Source organism: Malania oleifera, chromosome 2, assembly GCF_029873635.1.
Source record: "Malania oleifera isolate guangnan ecotype guangnan chromosome 2, ASM2987363v1, whole genome shotgun sequence".
Classification (NCBI taxonomy): domain Eukaryota; kingdom Viridiplantae; phylum Streptophyta; class Magnoliopsida; order Santalales; family Ximeniaceae; genus Malania; species Malania oleifera.
In genome coordinates, this window is record NC_080418.1 from 128986982 (window position 1) to 129010541 (window position 23560).

At 35.5% G+C, this 23560-nt stretch overlaps 1 protein-coding gene across 2 annotated transcripts; it reads left to right on the top strand.

Moving 5' to 3' along the window:
• Positions 1-278: 278 nt before the first annotated feature.
• LOC131148740 (adenylate kinase-like) lies at positions 279-23073 on the top strand. 2 transcript variants are annotated; one of them, XM_058098644.1, is made up of 4 exons: positions 279-833; positions 6075-6215; positions 10063-10335; positions 22529-23073. In XM_058098644.1, the coding sequence occupies exons 1-4, from the start codon at positions 540-542 to the stop codon at positions 22670-22672; spliced, it is 852 nt and encodes a 283-aa protein (XP_057954627.1). In that variant the 5' UTR covers positions 279-539; the 3' UTR covers positions 22673-23073. The 2 variants fall into 2 exon arrangements, with proteins under 2 accessions (XP_057954627.1, XP_057954628.1); XM_058098645.1 differs by lacking the exon at positions 6075-6215 and having other exon boundaries at positions 436-833.
• Positions 23074-23560: the final 487 nt, after the last annotated feature.

The window sequence follows — 23560 nt, forward strand, 5'->3', positions numbered from 1 at the left end:
GACAAAATTATGACAATATATTATTAATTTGTTTAAAAAATATCTCTAAAAAGTTACTTTTTTTTTTAAATTATCTTTCCCTCTCTTTTGCCTTCCATCATCCCTTAAGTCCCATTATTAATAATTATATATATATATATATATATATATAAATTAGCACAATATTATTCACAAGAAGTCATGTGCGATGCAAGTGACATGTTAGTATATTGAAAATGAATATGACATTTGCGCAATATTATTTACAAAATTTACACAACGTGAGAATTTAATATCATTTTTGAAATAAAATCTCATTTATAAAAATTCTCAAAAGGTGTTTTTGCAGATTTTACCATATCGCAGTTCGTGAGAAGAAAATAAATAAAAAGTAAAAAGGACATTTTCACAATTGCTCATTACATTGATGGCCACTTGGCCTTAAAACCTAACGATCCATTCTCTCAAGTCCGCACAGGCATATAAATATCGAGAGAGTTGATTTTCTGGTCGAGCTGCATTCCCAATTTCCTGCCTCTGCAGCTGACAGATCTTCAACAATGGCGGCCTTGAATCGCATATTGAACCCTTCGACGTCGTCCTTTTCCGTCCCGCGGCTATGGAGGGCGTTATCTTCAGTTGCCGTATCCGAATCTCTCTCGTCCTCGTCCAAGCCCTTCTCTCCGCGCCGAGATCCCAAGGACAGAAACGTTCAGTGGGTGTTCCTCGGCTGTCCCGGAGTCGGCAAGGGCACCTACGCCAGCCGCCTCTCCACACTCCTCGGCGTCCCTCACATCGCCACAGGGGATCTTGTTCGCCAGGAGCTCTCTTCCTCTGGCCCCCTCTCTGAACAGGTTTCTTCATTTTTTGTTCTTTTCGTTTCACACTCCTCTACTTAGGGATGGAATTCTTCGTTACTCCAGTTCTCGTAGCAAAATAAACTACATATTATTCTCATTTTGTTGGAGAGTGTGCATTGCTCGTTGTTGATTTGGGTCGACTTAGTGGTGGATTTGTTGAATGCGCTTCTGGATCGTGTTTGTTCCGAGTGGGAGACATTATCTGCCTAAGATTATTTCCTTCTTGCATGCTGAAGCTTAATTAAAATCACTCCGACAGGACTCACAACCGTGTTGGAAATAATGGGTCTACGTGCACAAGAAACGTGCACAAGGAAGTGCTAAAATGAGTAGGAAGGATATGTGGCAATAGCCATAAGTGGTAGTAAACTAGTGATGACCAACTTTTGAGTGTTTTTTAGGTCATATTTTGTTTTGTTTTGTTTTTTTTTTTTTTTTTTTTTTGTTTTTTAAATATAGTTTGATCAACTTTATAACAATTGATCCGAGGGCACATGGGAAGAGTTTTGCTACTGCAAGCTATTAAGCCGGAGAAAACTAGATACTAAGATGAAAAAGCTGATGCCTGTGAATGTGTCTATTTGGAATCTGATGTCATTCTCATCATTTTCCCATTCTATTCCTATGAATAGGTATTGTGCAAACTAAATGTAATTTTAAAAATACTTTTACTTTTTTGGGAAAAAATGATAAAATGGAAACAAAAGTTTCTCTGAGATGTAGAAGGATTGATTGGATTCTTGTGCTGTTATAGACTGAAAAAGAGATTAGAGCTGCAAAAGGGTTGAGCTGAACTAAGCTAGTGGGAATTCGAGCTCAGCTTGGTAAAAAAAATATGCTAGCTCAATCTCAAGATTGAGAAGCTGGAGCTTGTCCCAACTTTACTCATTAAGTTAAGCTTTTGGAGCTATCAAGCTTGAGATTGAGCTTAAATACATAACCATATTTTAACCTTCATGTGTGTGTGAGTTGTGAATTTATGATCCTACTACCCCAAACTTCAGCTTGTTTGGATTCCAGGGTCAAGTTTAGTGTAATTTGAGTTTGTTGTGATTCTATTGAGATTTTTTTTTTTGTGCGTTGATTAATTGTGCGTCAGATGCAATAAATCAATAAGATAATAAATGACATAAACAAAAAATTAAAAGGAAAAAAGAATTAATTGCGCATGAGTTGTGGAAAGAGGACTAAACTTGGAATGAGGTCCCTCGCCCAAACTTCAAACGAGTCACACTCATGGTACTTGATGGGGTTTGTTCGCAGGTTAACTTTATTAAAAGGTCATGCACTTGATCTTGATTTTCATGATATTTTTAGGGAAAAAAAATAGCCCATCCTATATTTGCAGCCTTGCGACAACTATGGCTGGGTAGAAGCACAATAACCATGAAAACATGGTAATATGCTTGCCTATAGCAAAATATTGCTTCTTTTATGTACCACCTTCATATATGTTGCTTCTCCCCATTGAACCTCCTTATGGGATCCCCAGTCATAGAGCTTTGTTGGTCGGTCTATGTCGAATCCATTCCCCTCAACGAATTAATCATGCCCTTTTTAGGCAAATATTTATCAAAATCATCAACTACACTTCTTTCAGGTTTTGCAAAGTTTAGAGATGGAACACTCCTATTAAGCATGATTTTTACAATTTGCAGTTGTCTAGTCATTTTCTTGTTATAATGAATGAGTTAGTTAAATCAATCAAGCTCTATAACCATAATGTAAATATCAAATTTCTCTCCTCTCTCTGCCTCTTAACACATTTCTATTAATCATGCTTTTTACAATTTGTAGGTGTCTAGTCAATTTCTTATTAAAGTGAAGGAGTTTAATTAATAATCACAGTTTTAAATCATGATGTATGTATCAGAGTTTTCTCTCCCTCCCCCTCCCCCTCTCCCTCTCCCTCTCCCTCTCCCTTCCCCTCCACCTCTCCCTCTCTCTCACAACTATCAATCCCGCGGATCTCTCTCTCAATTCTTTTGGTGATTGCTTCACAGAGTAATTTTTGGAAGATTATGCCAGAGGATGTCTCTCAGACACAGTCCAGATTGTAGGCAATTCTTTTGATCTGAGACTGTAAGAGGTTATTCATGGTGATTTCATGTTCTTGTTGGAGCAAAATTCTCCTCTTAATCAATGGATGGCTTAGGGTTTCATTATTAGCTACCCATTGAGTGTGTTTTGTTGTTTTTTGTGCACTTGGAGAGATTTTCTTGTCGTAAGAGATTTGGGAATTGCTGACTTGGAGTTTAGGGCAAAGAATCATCCCAACTTTGTACATGGTGGTGCTTTGGACCTTTGGTTGACTGCTAGTCAGTAAGTCCTTGAAGTTTAGGGAAAGGGTCATCATGTCTTTGTACATGGGGGTTATGGAGAGATTTTGTGTTTATTTTTTTCTATGGTTGGTGGTATTGCAAATTTAATTAATGATTTGGAATCTTAATGACTAGTTGTGTGCATGAGATGTTAGGAACAAATGTTGATGTGGAGTGTAGAACAGGGATTTATATGGTGGGAAATGATGGCGGTGACAAGTCCCTGGAAAGAAAACTGATAGGGCTAAGTCTATTAAAGTTTATGCTCGGGGGCTGCAATGCAAGGGAGCTTAAAATGAGGAACTCTTGATGATAATCGAATTAATTATGATGTGCATATGAATAAACTTTTTAAAAGAGATATGGATGACAGTTTTAGCATTGAGGAAACTTCAAATGTTCTGAAGGTGGAATCAGATAGGGAGATTAATGAGGAAGCTTGTCTAAAGGGAAAAAAGCAATTGGGCGATGAGTCTGATAATGAGAGTGATTTTGATAGTGTGCTTGCTTGTGATGGTGGTTTATTATTGGATGAGTTTCGCAAGCAAAATGGAAATGTTTCAGATTCCTTTGATTTAGCTGGTGATATTTCTCATGTGTGAGCGACTCTGATTGAAGGTTTTGGGGTTGTTCCTATTTTTGAGGATGATGATATAGGTAAAGAGCAGTAAGTGATCAGATTGGGGATGACATTTTGTCTAACACCTGTCTGTCCTTAGTTGCAGATTAATGGTACGGATCTTGAAGCTCAACAACCTATGGACGAGATATGCTTGTGATTGTGTGATCATATGGATTTGAAGTTCGATTGCATGGGGGAAAGAGTAAACTGAAGAAAGGTCAGTATGAGCTCGCAAAATAGGATAGGAAGGGTTTAAAAAAGGATTTTCTTATTAGCTATTTGTTAGGTTTTCTTCTTTGTATGTTTGTTTGTCCTTTTTTTTTTTTAAAATCTCTTTTCAGGACCTCTTGCCCTCTCTTATTTCTTTTTCTTCTATCTTAATACTTTATTTTGTTATTAAAAAAAGCATAGAAATTGACAGAGTATGTTTTCTAATAAGAAATACATCTTAAGCAATTTACTTAACAATTCAGCCTCAGAACACGTCTAGTGCAATTAATTCATTTTCCATGTACTTTTAGAGATTATGGTTTGTTTCCTGGAATCGCAAGATAACTGCACCGCCCTGAGTAAATACATAACATGTAGTAAAATTTACATCATTACTGCATTCTACTATTACATTCGGAATCCAATATAAAGTGAATAATCAATAGTTCCTCTAAGATATGTGTGAACTCTTTTTCAAAGTCTATCTAGTGTTTTTTATTGGGATTTTGAGCAGATGTACTAAGCAACTGCATAAGCTATACTTGGTCTAGTCCTATTAGTTAAATATAATGAAGTACAATTATTTGAGATTAAATGCTACCAACACTCTTTAGTTTTCTTTAGGTGAATACTTGAGTCATCTCCTGAAGATCTAATAATTTGCATGCCTAATATTATAAGTGAGCTTCTCTTAGATATTTCATATCAAAGTTTTTACACAAATAAGAATTTACCTTTTTCACATTTCCCTAACTAGTCCTAAAAGCAAGAATATCATTTACATATAAGCAAAGTTGTGTACAGCCTCCATTATTATCTTTAGGATACAAGCATTTATCATATTCATTAATTCTAAAACCTTTTAGGAATATCATTTACATTTAAACAAAGTTACACACAGCCTCCATTATTATATTTAGGATACAAGCATTTATCATATTCGTTAATTCTAAAACCATGATTTCTTATCACCTCATCAAACCTTTCATTCCATTTTTTTTTCGCTTGTTTTAAACTGTATGAGGATTTAGTTAGCTACATACTTTATATTTTGTCATTTGATAACAAATCCTTCTGCCAGTTGCACATATATATATATATATATATATATATATATGTATATCTTTATCTAATCTCCTTTCAAGAAAGCTGTTTTAGCGTGTATTATTAACTTGCATACAGAGGCTAAAGATAATAATTATCTACTGGTTGGTATTCTAGTACAGATGAATATGTATCAAAACAATTTGTACCTTTCTTTTGTGTGAACACTCTAGCTATCAATCTAACTTTATATTTATCTACTATTCTAGTATCCTGTCAAGTTTTAGGTTTTTTTAAACACCTATTCACAGCCTACAGCTTTAGTTTCAGGAGGTGAGTCAGTTAAAACCCACGTCATATTATGCATTTCTGATTCAATCTCATTGTTAAAATGAGCATCTATATGACACACAGCTTTGCTGTTAGAAGTTGGGTGACTTTGGATTGAAAAAATGCAAAATTCTTCTTCAGACTAGTTTTAGATAAGTATTTTTCTAGAAAATTACTTTTCTATAAGCGGTTCCAAATAACCCCTTAGAACACTTGGTTCATATATTAACAAATTGACCTATGCTAAAATCTTTGATTGTTGAAAAACTTGTTTTGCATAGACTAATTGTGTGGGTCTTGCATGCAGCAGCGAACTTCTTGTGTGCGTAGACTAGTTCTTGTTGTTGCTGTGTGTACATACATGTATATGTATATATGCATATAAATATTATATGTTTGTTGTTGTTGTTATTATTATTATGACTCACAAGGGGCTGGCTTGTGAGTCATGGGAAACCCACTACCCCAAAAATGGCGTCACTTGCAGGTGACACTATAGAACCTTATCTCCAAGATCAAACCTAGGTCGCTCGCAATTGTCACGTTCTGTCAGCATGTTGGCAGCTTGATTCATTTGTAGTCAGGATGAGACAATTTATGATTGTGGAAGCGAGGAAAAATTATGGAATTATTGCATTTTGTCAATGTTTTTCCATTCTGTTTTGTTCTGTCTGTAATTATTTTCTTTATTATATATATTTTTTGCAGCTTGCAGAGATTGTAAACCAAGGGAAATTGGTTTCAGATGAAATCATAATAAGCCTATTATCTAGGAGACTTGAGAATGGAGAAGCTAAAGATGAATCAGGATTTATTCTTGATGGCTTTCCTCGGACAATAAGACAAGCAGTGAGCTCCCTTGCTATGATGAAGTAGAGAATGTCTGGCTTGAATTATGATTTTGTTTTTGCTTTTTTAATCTTTTTCCATCTTCCTTTGGAATTGTTAATTAGTTTTAACATGTGAAACAAAGTTCCTCAAATGAGTGCTAAATTTAATTCTAAGAGAAACAGTTTGGGGTGAGAAGCAAATCTTGTCAACATGGCGAACTTGCAGCAATGTTAGAACACTCTGAAGGCCTAATACATTAGATTATCCAAAGTGTTAAATTTTCTTCAACATTTTCAGCCAAAAAGGAGAACAAAATTTTCTTAATGTGTAAAGAAATCTTTAAACAGCAAAATTGGCAAGAAGGCAGGTGTAATAATCTATTGACTGTGAAGTTAAATGGTTGAGCCTTCATGAGTAACTGGTTATTGGCCATTACGCATGCATTGTGGATAGATGGGCTTGTTAATACTAAAAATTGAGTCTTACTTCGTTCCAATTGCTAAAACATTGTGTATGGGAGCTCTCATATCATTCATCCCATGAAAATTTCCTAATGCGGAGACTTCTTCTGAGGTTTCTTTTCGAGATTTGGTGATTTTGTATTTACCTCCTCTCTTCTTTTGTAAATGATGATGGAAAGTAATGTTATCGATGATTTTTCTCCAAATTATCTTTTAAAAGGATAATTTTGCATGTAATTTCAGCAAAAATGTAATGTGGATTATAATTATCTTTACAAACTATGCCTTTTATTATTATTTTTACTTAAAAAAAAAATATAAGGTTAATTTTTTTTGACAAATTTTCAAGTCATAATATTATTGACATTATTTGATCGGTAGAATAATTGTTGACATTATTACTTTATGTCATTATATTTAAATTTCAATTGATGGGAGGGAGCGACAAGTAATGCATTAACAGATCTCAAGGAGGTTGATTTGATTTTCTAAGCATTACAAGAGGACCCCACAATTATTAGAAAACCTAGGGGAGGTTACTGTAATTTATCCCCAAATTATGTTTATCACTTAAAATGCAATTATTCTGTCAATTGTCAAGGTATGTGTTAGCTCGCAATTCACAAATGCTTGACACCTTCAACCTAACAACTTAAGGGGCCTTTTGGTATCAATGTCAAAAATTGTGAAAATGAAAATTAGAAATGAAAAGTTGAAACCAGAAACAGGAACTAAAAGCTGAAAACTAGCCAGCTAAATTGGTTCATATTTCCAAAACTAGGCCTTTGACTTATCTGGGAGAGTCTTTGAGTGGTAACCCTTGGTTGGTTGGGTTTTGGGATTCTGTGGTGGAGATGTTGTCCAAGAGGTTAGATACTTGGAGGGGGTGCTTTACTCTTTCTAGGTGGGTGGATCACCCTTAATTTGGCTGGTCTTTCTAGCATCTCCCTCTATTTCTTGTCTATTTTGAAAATTCTTGTGGGGGCAGCTAGAAATATTGAGTCATGAGAGATTGCTGGTCTCAGGTGGGGGAGAGCAGGAATTATTTGGTTAGTTGGGGAACTCTTTGTAGGTCTAAAAGGGTTTTGGGAAGTTGGTGTCTAATAACATTGCTCTAAATGGATAAATGAATTTGACAATTTCCCTTGGAGGAAAATTCTCTTTTGTACAAAGTTGTTAACAGTAATTTGGTGTGCAGTGTGAGATGCTAATATGGAGCTAAGGTGTTCATTTGAGAGCACTGTGAAGCATATTTTCGCAGATTTATTGTCTCTTTACCCCACACATCAAACATATTGTGGGTAATGGTAATCATATTCGGTTTTGGGAAGACACCTGGGTGGGTGATGCTGTGCCCTGCACTTCTTTTCTTCGTTCGATAGGCTGTCCTCTTTGCATAATGGAATTCTTCCTTTTGTATTTCCATGGGGGATGAATTTTCTTGGTAATTTAATTTTCATAGATCCCTTAATGATAGGGAGGTGTTGGGGCTCTCTTTTTTTTCTTGTGTTTGTTGGAGGGTACTCTTTCTTTCATGAGGAGGGGCTATCAATTGTGGGTTCTCGACTCTTCGAGGAAGGACTCTTGTCAGTCTTTTTTTGAGTTTCTGATCCAAGAAGATCTATCTTTTCCGCTTCATTGAACTATTGAAGGTCAAAGTCCCTCTAAGATTAAGGGCTTCTATTTGGTTAGTTGTTCGTAACAGAGGTAACACAACAATCTATCGCAGAGTAGGAGGCCTTTTAAGGCTTTATCCCAGTTTGTTTTACTTAATGTTTTGAAAGTTCCGAATCTGCTTCTCCCCTGTTCCTGCATTATTCATTTTCTTGGAGGGTCTGTAACAAATTATTTGGAGATTTTGGAGAGAGTTGGGTTTGTCCGGAGTTGGTGGAGGATTTGTTAACTATCTCATTTAAAAGTCCCTTTTTGTGGAGATGTGGGTTTTTTGGCTGTCCTGTTGGGGTATTGGATGGAGAGGAATGGTTGTATTTTTTTTAGTAAGAGGATGTCTTGCTCTGTACTCTGGGATAGGACTCAGTATATGTCATTGTTGTGGGCTTTCACAACTGGTTGTTTTAAAGGGTTGTCTTTTTCTGATCTTCAGTGTGATTGGTTGGCAGTAATGTTTTGATGTTTTCTCCATTCTCTATTTTTTGTTTCACCTATTTTAAGGATGATTTCTTTTGCTCCTTATTCTATTTTCTCATCACAATAAGATTTCTTCTTTTTCCATTAAAAAAATTCCAAAATTAAAAAGAAATAAAAAACTATTGAATGCATGTTTATATTTGTTCTTGAATCAAATTACAAATCAAAATATGATTTAAATAATGGAAATGTAAAAGAATACAAATTAGAAAATACTATAATAAAAAATAGAAATTAATTTATAATTATCTTTCTTTGTTATTACATTTTTTAACTCACTTTTTAGTGCTTCAAGAAAATCCTATTGTATATGTCAATTGAGAAAGGGTAAAATATTTTTTTGAATGATTTATTTTTTAAAAATTGTACAAAAAATATTGATATTTATTTTAATTATATAAATTAATTTATAATTATTTTACTTAATTATATTTTTAAACTCACTTTTTAGTGGTCTAGGAAAATCTTATTGTATATGAAAACTGAGAAATAGTAAAAGCTATTTTTAATGCCTTAATTTTTAAATTTTTAAAAAATTCATGGATATTTATTTTAATTATATTTTAAATTCACATGGTCATTTATTTCAATTTTTTTTATTAAAACTATGTATAGATTGATTCAATCCACAAAAGTGAAGTTTGGATATCAAAGTACATGGCAGTAGTTTCCAGAGGGGTAGCAAAACAGACAAACACATTGTCCTCATCTTTTCTTCACCATATTACAACAAGAACAGAAGAAAAAAAAAAAAAAAAATGATACCAAACAAGTCTTAAGCTTTTAAGTTCAAGCAGTACCCTAACATGGTATTAGAACCATGGTTGCTAGTAGGCTTTGTGTTCAATTCTTGTAGTCTGTACTTGTATTAATTTGTTGAAAATTATCCGATTCAAGGTGTTGTTTGCTTTTCTCTTAATGTGCAAGGGCTGCACTGGTGGGGGAGTGGTAGGGCTTCATATGCATTGTTGGCTCACAACGTAGCATCCTAATTTTTTACTTCAAGTGTTAATCTAACATCAACTACTTGGGAACTTTTTGGATGCTTAGTTTGGTTTTATTGTCTACTAAGATACAGATATATATATATATTGTTTACTTTCTGCCTAACTGTATTTACTGTGTTCGTTATTCACTAAATAAAATATGCATAAACTTGCATGAAAATTTTGAAATGAGTAAACTTTAGCTGTACAACTCCTCTCTCTCTCTCTCAAGCCTAACCTCAAATTTGGAATTTTTTGTATGTATTTTAGGAAATATTGGAAGACGTGACTGATATTGACCTGGTGGTTAATCTTAAACTTCCGGAAGATGTATTGATTGAGAAATGCCTGGGAAGGAGAATTTGCAGTGAATGTGGAGGCAATTTCAATGTTGCATCCATTAACTTCAAGGGTGAGAATGGAAGTCCTGGGATTAGCATGGCTCCACTTCTCCCTCCTTCACATTGTATGTCAAAGCTTATCACTCGGTCTGATGATATTGAAGCAGTCGTGAAGGAACGATTGCGGGTATACAATGAAAAGGTATTGGTCAATTTCTTATAATATTCTTTCTGATTTGATGATTGGAGAATACAAGGAATGTCTTTGTTAATTGTTTTTACATGACATTTTTATTGGGTCATATCAAGATTTTATATACACATATTTATTTCTATTGACAAGAAAATTCATTCATTCATTCATTCATTCAAGAGAGAGAGACAAGACAACCTCCAAAAAAGAGTAAAAACAAAAAGTGGAAGAAGCCTTCTACAGAAAACAAAATGAGTGGAATTGTATCTTCACCTGAGAATGCAAAGTAAGGCCGTTGTACATGTTGGAAGGAGGATTTTCAACCTCATCAATGTAGATGAAGGCAAAAGAAGGAATTTTTGAATTGAAATCTTGTGGCTACCTTCAACAGATCATGATTATCTGAAAAAATAACAGTGGAAATCTAGGAAAGATTCAAAACCTTTTGCATAGATTGAATGATAAAGTTTTTGTGCTTTTGAGGACACTAGAAATGGCATTTTCTTTGGGTGCTGTTGAGCTCGAGAGGGAAGATGTAGGCCATTTGGTTGCCCTACCAATTTTTTGAGGAATTGATGGAAATTGGTGGAAGACATTTTCAGAGATTTTGTGCAAGTGGGCAAAAAATCTTCGTAGTTTGATCGGGGAAATCCTTGAGGGAGCTGCTTAGAAGGAAATTTGTCTTGTGCTAAACTGAAGGTGAGGCATGTGGAGGCCTTTGCAACAAATGTGGTTGAATTCCACGAGGCTCAGTTCTTGGGATGTTCCTTGGTTGGTAGGTTCATATGGGAGAGAAGGGAGGGTGATGAAGGTGTATAAATAAGAAAGGAAGTTGAGGTGTGGGCGAACAGGACTTAAGGGGTTGCAACAGGAGTGTTGGAGATGTTAGATAACTTGTTTCTGTTTCAGATGCCATTGAAAGAGGTGGCCTTGTTAATTTTCGAGGAAAGGAATAAGAAAAAGGGACAAAACTGGACCTTTTGCTGGACTGGTGGTACTGTCCGGCTGGATGTTACAAGGTGAATGGGCAGCCTTAAATTCGCTTGGGTTTGTAGTCGGTCTCTCAATGCATCTCTAGAATGTTGAAGTTTTCTTGGCCATAAGTGATGTCTCTGGAGTTTTCTTGGAGTTTGACAAAGCAACAATGGATCAATCTCATAAGAAGCGACAAGGATCTTAAAGAATAGAAGAGGTAGAATCTAGTGACAGTGAAAGTAGAAATGGGTCTTGTGTAGTGGAAATCCTTGTTTTGCTGAATCGGTTCTAGCAATGAAGGCAATGGTGGAATTGGAGAGGGAAATGAGGTGTGGAATTCATGCACAAGGTAGGGCAGACTTAAAAAAAAATACTTGTGGCAATGAGGTCAAAATGGGTTCCCTTTGAATTTCAAATCCATAGAGAGGAAGTCACCTATGTGGGAGATAAAAAGGTTGAATTTGTCAGAGTTATGAGGGGGAGAACGACCAAATGTGGGAAACTAGTGGCAGTAGAGAGGGAATGAATAGGGTAGCGAAGAGAATGTAAGTGCGAAACGTTGTCATGGAGAATGGACTATAAGTGTGGCAAGAGGAACGTGATTAAAAGCTGTTGAAGAAGATGGATGCCAGAGGATATATATGGCAACAACAACACGCCTGAAGTCCCACTAGGTGGGGTCAACAACATGAATCCTTTTCCGCCAATTCACCTGATTGAGAGTATTTCCTCTACTAGATTAAGAGCTATTAAATCCTTCCTCACCACCTCATTTCAAGTTATTTTAGGCCTATTCGTACCCTTTTTTCAAGCCAGAAACAATAACTAATTCACTCCTCCTCACAGGTGTGCTACTATGCCTGCGTTTCAAATGTCTAAACCATCTAATTCACCCCTCCATTATCTTGCCTTCAACTGGTGGTATGCCTAGTTTTTGCATATATACTCATTCCTTAATTTGGAAGGAAGTGAAATTTGCCTCCTGGAAACCAAAATGGAAGAGATCTCTACCCAGCTCATCTATAAATTTGGGATGGAAGAAGCTTAGATTGAACTGCTATTCTAGCACATTATAGAGTGGGTAGAATTTTTGTGACATGGAATTGTGCTTCATAACAAGCTGAATGTGAGCACTGCGGGCAGTTAGCATCTTGCTTGTGGACAGCAAATCTAAATGGTTATTTTCTGGAGTTTTGTGGATCTACAAAATATGGAATCATGAGGAACTTGTAGGTGAACTTTTAGGTCAGAATTGATTGGGACTACTTGTGGAGCGTCTTTTTCGAAAGAGGGCAAGGATAGGGGTGGTTCAACACAATTTGATGCACCTATGGAAGGAAGAGGAGTAGAACAACTAGGGCATGATAGATTCTGATAACTTTATTAATCTGCCTCTGCGTGCCAAGAGGGAGGGGAGGAGAGAGTAGGTTTTACTTGGACAAACAATGGGGAGGAGGTGGCTGCCTCCAGAATTGACAGGTTCTTGATCTCTCTGATGTCTGGGAAGAGATGTTCCTGGACCTTCTGTAGGCCTTTCTCCTTGACCCACATCTGTTCATGCTCCTTTACTTCTTCTAGAGATATGTCAAAGGAAGAATTCCTTTCAGAGTTGAGAATGTGTGGCCAAAAGAGGAAAGCTTCAATGGAGCCAGGGACTGCTGGAACAACTATATAAGGTGGAAGGCGCACCCATATTTGTGGTTAGGAAATCAAAATTGAAGAACTCTACGACAAGATTAAGGAGCTGGGATACTAAGGAAGGAGAAGGTTTGCTGTATCTAGAAGAACGAACTCACCGGGAATTAGGGATGCCTTGAAGGGTGGAGTTAGTGGGATAATTGCAAAGGACAAGATATACTGAGACAAAAGTTAAGGGATCTCTAGCTTGTTGAAGGAGATAACACTAAATTTTTCAGCTAACTTTCAAAGAAGGTCCAACTAGATTGACAAATTTTTATCAATGGGTTCACTTATTGGCATGGTTATCAAAATCCTGATCTGGATCTTGCAGTCGTATGATCCAAACTTGCCTAATCGAATCTTAATCAAGTAGGATTCTGATAGGATCCTATTTGGATCTTTAGGATCTTTGGATTGCGATCCTACTTGGTATCCTACTGATCCTACTTGTGCAATAGAATATGGATATTTCCTGTTTGGGACTTTAAAGAAAAAAGCCCATTATATATTTTTATTGGCCCCAGCACTTCATTTTTACAATTTACCCAAAAATGGGTCCAGTTGGCCCAAAAGCATCAAAATTAGGGCAATGTCTTGGGATTTGTTCGATCCAAGTCAAGAGAGCAGCTGAGCATCTCTTGAGAGCTCCCTTTGAAATCGAAAGCTCTTTGAGAGCAATCCCCTATTGTCTATCAGCAGGCTACTCCTAGCAATAGTAGAGGCCAACTGAGAGCTTTGAGATCAGTAGAGAACTTCAACAAATAGGGAGTTGTACAATCAGTAGAGGGCTTAAAGTTGCAGGCCTGTAGCAGTTATGCATTACCTTTGCTGTTTTAAACTTTCTTCCTTTTGCATATCTTTTTTTCCCCAAAGCATAGAGCATACAGCTTTCTTGTTCTTCTTATTTTCTTTTCAACTGACAAAAAGTTCTTCAACAAAAAGCTTTTCAGATTTTTTTGGGTCAAAATTGTTGAGGGAAAACCCTACTAGGTGCTAGCTAGCAAGCTAGCTACATTCCTAAAATTTCTTTTAATTTCTTAAATTTACTATCAAGTTTTTAGGCTTATTAGTGAGAGTTGCCATAAAATGCCAAATACCCAAGTTTTAATTTATTTCACATTGTAAGTAGAATATCGCGATCCACGATCCGATCCTACAATCTGATCCTTCAGAGCCCCCCAACAATCCTACCTAGGCTCTCAATTTTAACACCCTTGCTTATTGGAGTGAGAGGATTGTGAGGGAATTGTTTGTCTTTACCTAAAAATTTGTTCTAAATCAGCTAGTTGGAGGCATTGAATTGATGGACTTGATTTTAGCTCCCATCTTGATGAGGCTACAATGAAGCTGGAAAGGCCTGTCATAGTGGCAAAAAGTGGTTGTGGATATCTGCCAAGGAAACAAGGGCCTAGCCTGAACTGGATGTCTAGGGTCCTTACTGAGCAAAGTTGCGGAACTATCAAGTGTGTTATTGGCCTATTTTCAATCAATTTTATAAGCAAGGCAGATTTGAGAAGATTTTGAACAACACCTTCATCTGCTTATCCCTGAAACAAGGGGAAAATGGACAGGGCATGGCTAGGACATTCAGGACTTAAGGCCTATTAGTTTGGTTAGTAATGTTTACAAGTTGCTACCAAAAGTCTGGCTCACAAATTGAAAGAGGTTATTGAGAAAATCGTGTCAGAAGATCAGAATGCCTCTAGTCTACAAAGGCAAATCTTGCATGTGATACTCGTAGCGAATGGAAGTGTGCATGCTAGAATCTGAAGGAATAGACCTGGATTGATTTGCAAAATGAGAATTGAGAAGGCTTACAATCATGTCTGCTGGGATTTTCATCTTTATGTTTGTGGATATAATGGGTTTTAGCAACAAACAGCAGGAGAAATGGATCAAAATTTTGGATATCTTTTATTGTTTTTCAGTTATTTTTCAGTCGCTCTTCACAGGGCTTCTTTACCAGCTCTAGGGGTCTAACTTTGGGGGGTAATCATATCCCCATACTTGTTTATCTCGTATATGCTTGGGAGGACAATGGAGAGGTTTATGAGAGAATAAAATGTGGGGGAGAATTTTCATTCTGATAGGGAGGTCACCTTTTTAATTTTTTGCAGATGATACAGTCATATTCTATGGTAATAAGGGAAAGCTGTTTAAGCATTTAAGGGCATGCTCTTGTGGTTTGAAGGTGTTTCAGGATAAGGTTGGATGTAAAGCAGACTGAAATTATTCTTGGGCAGGGTTTTTTTTTTTTTTTTCGGGATGCCAAATGGCCAATCACCTGGCAGCTAAGCTGGGGTCTAAGGTGGTAGCTTCCCAACTTTGTGTTTGGGACTGCCTTTAGGCACAACTTTTGTAGCCAAAGATGTTTGGGATTATGACAGAGAGGTTTGAGAAAAAGAGTACAACAACAATCAAGCCTTAAGTGCTGCCTACAAAAACTAGATGGTTGGAAAATGCTTTATTGTCAAAGAGTGGAAGGATTACATAGATCAAGAGTACATTTTGTACTTTTCACACCTACTTCATGTCATTATTAATGATTTTCCGATGTCCGTGGCCGAAAGGCTTGAAAAGCCTCGAAGAGATTTCCCATCAAATGAGATGGGTTTGAGGTTAAGACACCTGCATTCTTTCTATCAGGCCTGTCTTGGGATGTGGTTATGGAGATTTGCTGTGGAAGATGGAGGTTATTGGAGAAAAGTTATGTCGAGTAAATACAACCAGGATGAGGGGGGATGGACCAAGGAAGTCAACTTCTCCTACAGGGTAAGTCTTTGTAAAGGTATTATGAGTGGGAAAATCTTTTCCAAGTCTATTGCATTTGTGATTGGTAACAGTAATAGGATTAGATTCTGTTTAGATTTCTGATGATATGATATAGCTCTCAGAGATTCATTTCCATCCCTGTACAAAATTGCTGGCAACAATTATGCCATTGTTGCCAATGTACTCTCGGATGTGTGCTGCTTGTTTGGAATATTGTACTAAGAAGATAGGTGCAAGAGAGGGACATGGCTAAGATAAAAAATTTTCTGAGTAGACTATAATTATAATATCAGAATCAATATGGAAGTGGGAGCATGCTTTAAATGGATGGGAGGAAAGCAGAATTTCAAGGAAAAGGATTTTACAAACTAAGGGGCTATTTGATATCACTATCAAAAATTAGAGAAACAAAAACCAAAGACCAGAAACAAAGACTAAAAACTAGAAATCAGCAACCTATTCGGTTAACATTTATGAAACTAAGACAAATTAAAAACTTAATTAAAAAATGCTTAGTTTCATTTTTAAATTAAATAATATTATAAAAATATGATTAAAATAATAAAATTACAAAAAATACACATTAAAAAAATTACTATAATAAAAATAAAATATATTATAATTGTTTTACTTTAAAATTTTACGTTACAATAAAAATTATAGTGGACATGACAATTGAAAAATAGTGAAAGTATTTGGTAATTGGCTTTATTATTATTTTTTGAAATTTATATATATATTTATTTTAATTTAGTTTAAATTCATATGATCATTTAATTTTGATTTTAATTTGAAAGTGTATAAAATGAATAAATTAATCCAAAAAAACTATTTTTGGATATTAAAATTTCTGACAAAAGGTTGCCAAAACAACTGAAAACCATAAAATCTAGGTCTTAGTTTTTTGGCAAACAGTAGAAAATCAGCAACAGAAACAAAAAAACTGACAGCATAAACAAACATGTTTTTAATAATTTGTTTCTTCAATGTGGAGAAATAGGAACAGAAAATAGAAATAACAATGATACCAAACAGGCCCGTATTTGCTGCAAGGACAACAAGAATTGCCTCAGAAAACAGTTGGAGACCCAAGTTGCGGAGGAATTTTTTTTTTTTCCCGAGTTTGTGTGGAAGGCATCCTTGAAGCTATTGAAGAGGGGGTTACATGAGACTGATGCTAATGCAAAGTGGATGGGAAGGGATGAATCATATTGTCTGCAACTTTGCAAAGGAAATTTGGAGTCTCAATTGGCAAGGGTTGGAAGTTTTTCGGTGATGCAACAAAATCTCTTATTTTCTTCACGGAGCTCAAAGGTGGCAGCTGAAATGGCTAGAATATCCTCAGGTTGTGAGAGTTGGTCCCCTTATTGTGTGTTATGGTTCATTTGGAGAGAGAGGAGCAAGAGAGCATTTGAAGGAAATGAACCATACAAAGCATCAAAGGTTATGAAATGCCTTTTTTTTTATGGAACTCTAGGAATTTTATTCAGATTTCCTTGACTGGATTGGTTTTTTGACTTTTAGGAACAATTTTTTTTGTCACCTAAATGAACACCTTACACTTGTGAAAAATATAAAAGAAGAAACAAAAGAAAACACAATGAGAGGATTCCTATGTTGACTGCTTATAAAACTGTAAAGATTCCTAGAATCTCTCAAGCATAGTTGTCAAATCGAGTTTCGAATCGTGAATCGAAATTCCAATTTAGTGAATCGTGAATTGAATCGTAAGATTCGGTACAAATTTTGAAAAAAAATTGGTTCCAAATGGCATGCACTTGTGCACTACAAAATAATATAGCAAAATACATTGAAATTTCAACAATTAAAGATCAATCATGTTGTTAATTGGAATGACGCTTGCCGTTGAAGCAAGTTTTGTAGGTATGAATCCTAACATAATCTATTTGACTCTTCATGTATTTATATAAAAGAAAAACTAGTCATATACAAAAAGATATTCCATAATCTATCCATTCCATATCTATCAATTACTATAGTTTGCCACAAAATTATACATCTAACATGTGTTATGAGATGTAATCTTCAAAAACGAAAAAGATATCTAGAAGCCCACATCTCAAATGTATAAAACAAAACAAACTAAACTCTAAACCATCTATGACAGAATATAGACTACTAATGTACGATATGGTGCATCATCATTCATCATCCCTTTCCCTTAATGCAAGGTCATCGTCATCATCATCTTCATCATCTACCACAATCATCTCTTCTTGTTCCTCTTCTTTTTCATCTCTTTTCTCTTCATCAATCAACTCAATGTGATCTTCTTCAACATTTTTTCCTCTTCCTCTACGATCAAATATCAGGTTCCTTAGTCCTACATTATCATATGACATTATAAAATTATTAAAACATGTCAATTATTTTTAAAGCTCCATCCTCCGTTCATATACTAATTACTTATACAGCAACAAATAAAGAGTCATACAAATCATACCTCTTTCTTTTCTTGCTATTTCCAACCCCTCCATTATCTTCAAAGCACTCATTCGCATTCAACCATGAAACGTTCCGGTGGACAAGGGCCTTCCTTTTCGGTTATCCATTCATCATCTGATTCCATTCCTGATAAACAAATTGAATTATATGTCTCACCACTTTGTTGCCTCCTCTTTTGCCTTAGCTCTAATTGAATATTGTACTTAATGGAGACGAGCATTTAGTCTTTGTTGTTCCAATCGGTTCCTGTTTTTGGAGTGGACATAATCAAATGTGCTCCAATTTCTCTCACATCCTGTGGCATTATATGTGAGGCTAAGGACTTGTATTGCAAGTATTTGAAGCTCCTAGCACTCCTCTCCATAACTCTCCCACCGTAAAGCTATACATATGATCAAAACAAAGAATAAAAACATCATATCATATTTTTGGTTATATGAAAAACAAAAAATAAACAATAAAAAAAATGATCATAAAGACAAGTAGACAACTATTGGATTGATATAACACTAGGTTGTTTCTTATCTCTTGTTAGAGTAGCCATGCTTAAGCCCAACATCCCTTGAGCTTTTTTGAACTTTTCTAATTGTTGATCAAACTTGATCCTTGTTTCAACATTCGGATACATTTTTTCAATAGTGTTATATAGACCAATTTTCATTTCCATGTGCACATTAAAGTCATCGCTATATTGAAACCTACAAATAAAAGAAATGATAAAGATAAATGCATGGGTAATAGGCTTATTGCTTATATAACATGTTATCAAATTGATTTAATTTTTGAACAATGTAACTTACCTCGGATTAAGGAAACATCTTGCTACATGAATGGGCCTATGGAATTGCTACATGTGCACATTAAAGTCCCATCTTGTGCACTGGGTACGGCCTTTATCTTGTATCAATGATGCTCCAAATACGATCATACTTGGTCTTTTGATGACTAAAGTTTTGGGTAATTTGTTCTTTTGCTCTATCCATGGTTTCATATATATATAACCCATTGCCGCTTTTGCATCACCATCAACAAGCCTTAGAACTTTCATAAGTGGGCTCACATACTTCAAACAATACTTTATTGCTTTACAAAACTTATAATCACACAATAATATGGCCTCCACTTTCTTAGCTTTCAACCTCGAAGCATATTGACACATGGCCCATTCCTCTGATGCAAACATGGCTTGAAGAGCAAGTTTGTTTTCATCAAAACTCTTCAACGTGAGAAAAGATGTAGCAAACCTTGTAATCGTAGCTCTCTTTTAACTTCTTTTTTTTTTTATCTAGAAAACTCTCTAAACATGTTAAGAACCTATATGTGCTGGTATATGAGGACACACACCTCCATAGCCTTTTGAATTGTATTATGGAAGATAGGCAAATCTCCAATATCATGCAAAATTAAGTCAATGCAATCGGCTACACATGGAGACCAAAATATATGTTCCCTTTTCTCCATTAGCAACTCTCTGGCACCTGCATAAGCCAAGGCACTATCCGTCACCAGTCGAATCAAATTCCCCTCCCCCCCCAAAAAAAAAAACTCTTCCACTAATGAGTCTAGCAATTCATACAATTTATAAGCATCTGTCACCACACTTAAGGTGTCTATTGATTTGAGAAAAACCGTGCCACTAGGACTATTAACTAGAAAATTTGTGAGATGCCTTTGTTTTATGTTGGTCCATCCATACAACAGCAAAGTACATCTTTATCCATTCTTTCTTATATTTTTCCATGATTTGTTTCACACCATCAACATCTCTCTTCAAAAATGTGACACTAGTCTTGTGATAACTTGGGAGCTTCAATCCCTTTTCATATTCTCCAACCATCTTCATCATTGATGCAAATAATGAACTCTTCACCAAGTTGAATGGTAAAGCATGTTGATATAAAAACCGAAAAATGCTTTGAACTACTGGCTCCCTATTTTTCATCGATGCATTCAAGGTTTGTTGCTTAAACTGTTTCCCCTTTACTCCTTTGCCCTTACATAAGCATCCATGGTGCTTTGTCTTTATCCTCCTATAATTTGAACTTCTTGTTCTTGTTCTCTAAACTCTTCTTGAAAAATTTCTATTTCATTGTCAACATCTTTTGTTTCACTCCTTCCAAAAGACAAATTTTCCCTCACCTCTTCTGAACACTTCTTACAAGGAGCAACATTATCATGATCCCCTGCAAAATGATGCTTCATTCTAGTTATGCCACCCCATCTTTCAAGCCCACAATAGTTGCACTTCAAGTGCATCCTATTATCATTGATTCGAGAACAATGATCCCATGTAGGATCTTCACTCTTTGTGTTGGAAGTCTTTTTTCTAGGCCTAACACTTGAACTACAAGCCATCTTCCCACACTCATAACACTCAAATAAGCACAAACTTTCCAACTCAAATTACAATTTTCAACCTAAAAATAAACAATGAATAACATATTCAAAAAAGAGTAAGAAACAATTAAAGAAGTATAATATAATTAATTATATAAATATATAATACTATAAATTAAATATTATAAAATATCACAAAGTTCAATAGTGAATAGTCTATTATAATGAACTATTAATTGTTGAATATTTGATGGAAGGAAATATATTTAACATTTAGGCATTTGACAAGCGTAAAAAAAATAAGAGAATGATTCAAGAGAAGAAAATATTAATAAAAAATTGAACTTTGTGCTGTAAGACTATATTTTAAGAGAATGTGTCATAAAAAACAATAAAGATTTGAACTTTATTGTGTTTAATAGATAAAAATATCATTTTTTTAATGTGTAGGGCTATAGGCTTTCTTTAAAACTTTAACAACTAAAATAAGTAGAAAAAATAAATTAAAAGCATAAAGAAAACTGATTAAAACATAAAAAATGAATGAAAAAAATGGTAAGGAAGGCAACCAAGTAAAGTTATTAGTTACCTATCAGCACTGAGGCTTCTCCCCTGTCACGAGACTCACATCTGCGGACTGGTTCTTCAATGGTACAAAGAGCAATTAGTCTTCTATGGCAGAACAGAACAATAGAGAAAAAGACTGGTAGTTCTTCGAAGCTTAATCTCAATGGCAGAAGCAGAGCACAGAGGAATGGTCGAAGAGAGAACAGAGGTGTGCTGAAGGGAAGGCCAAAGGTGTCTCTCCTTTGGGACAGAAGCTACATAAAGGTCACAACTAACAAAATCATGCAAAAAAAAAAGAGGGTAAAATTGGGTTTTTATTGGCCTTTAAAGCAGTCGGATATGTACGTGCCACAAGAGACAAGAATCGATTGAATCGTGTGATTCGATTCATCGATTCACTGCCTGAATCACTCAATTTAGGTTTGATTCAGCTTTAAAATCTATTCCCCTAACGATTTGACTCGATTTGCTGCCTATTCAATGATTGGAATTGAGAATCGTACGATTCTAACAACTATGCTCTCAAGTACCAAAGCAAAATGCTTTGTTGGGTTGAATTTGTTGTTGTAATCATGAGTTTAAGAGATATTTCTTCGTAAGTACATTAATCAGCAGAAATAGTGAACAAAAATTTCACATTTTCTAGACCTCCTAGATAGTGACCCGATTTACTTCTCCATGCACTTGGCATGCTTGATTTTAGTGTTTTTTCTTTGGCTGTCTTCTTAGTTCTTACAGCTTGAGATTGTTATTGTGTCTTTAGACAAAACCTGTTGATTGGCAGCAAATTGGGTCATATCCCTAGTCTTGGTTTTAGTCTATGTTGGTTTGGTAGCTTTGGTTCTGGATTCTGATAATCTTATTTATGCATGGGTATAAGAATCAGAATGGTAGTCTTATATAAATACAAAGAAAAAAAATAGAATCATGGTAAATTAAATTAGAGATTTCACTGGAGAAAGATCAGTAAGAAGTTATAGCACCTCCACTTCCCCATCCTTTTATTTTCTTTCCATGTTTCCACGAGTCCATGGCGACTTATTGTCTTTAAATCACTTTCATTTCTAAAGTATAATGGTTGTCGCAAGATGTCCTTGACCCTTCCAATGGGTTTATCTTCTTTGCCTTTCCACATGCTTGTGTATAAGCTATGTTCAAACTTTAGTATTTCAAGGAATGGCATTATGGTCATTTTGTTGGTACCTGCCACTCCAATCCCTGCTTGAAAAATAAAATAAAATCAAACCAATATTTTGTGGCCCATGTGATAACGAAGGGGAATTATTTCATTCATTATTTTTTTTGTCTCCCTTCTGTTTTAATTTTTTTTAAAGCAGTAATTATACTCCTTTTACTTATTTAGTTTAACTAGTGATTTACACTGTTATTTCTATTATGCTGGCAGAGTCAGCCCGTGGAGGAGTTCTACTGCGGTCGAGGAAAACTGATGGAATTTGATCTACCTGGAGGGATCCCAGAGTCCTGGCCAAAGTTGCTACAAGCTCTTGATCTTGACGAGCCAGAGGACCAGAAATCTGCCACAGCATGAGTTTCACGGCAGTAGTTTAGATTTTCAAACTGAGTTCTATCATATTTTTTGCATGTCTAAGTTGCATGCCCAGCAATTTTGCAGGAAGAAATAAAAACCTGAAATCTGCACAGCTATTTAATCATGGCAGCGGCAGCAGCCTAGATGAGCTTTGATTTTTTGTATTTCATGTATCGTAGTGATTTATTTGAGTATTGAAGCCTAATATTATTTGGCTGATGGAGGGTGTTGGCATAAGTAGCCTTTCATGGGAGCGTTGTTTCAGTAGCAGGTCTACCACAATACAATTGTGCTTTACCTTGGTGGTTGGAACTAATCAAAACTGTATGTTTCCACGAATTCTCCAAACCAAAGTTCTACTTACTCTTCTAATTTGAATAATTTGACCTCGGTTTTCTGTAGTGTATGATTCTATTTTTACTGGATTGTGTTTTGGTTGGTATCTGTATATCCTTCTGATGTTTATAATGATATTACTCATAATTTGCAGCTGTGTTTAAGCAAGGGCCAAGGGAGCAGCCTTAAATCTAAAATTTTTATGGATTTGGATGAAATATAACACAAATTTTGGGTGGAAACAATTCTGAATTTACAATATGGTGCAGCGCAATGCGAAAATTGTACTGTGCTCTGTTTTGTTCAAATTCAAACAGCTTGAAATTCAAGATTGAATTTATGCACTCGGGCACTGTTCTATGATTCTGGGTTTATAGCATTTTAATTCTTTATCGACCTTTGAACTGCATGAATTGCAAGAAATAGGTTTATTCATCATCTCCATGTGCTCCTTATGCTTCATCAACTGGTTGTCCCCAGTCTTTCTTGTTCTAGAGAACCAAAAAGTAAGGGATCCATGTATCAATAGCATAAGGGTGCGTTTATTTCAGT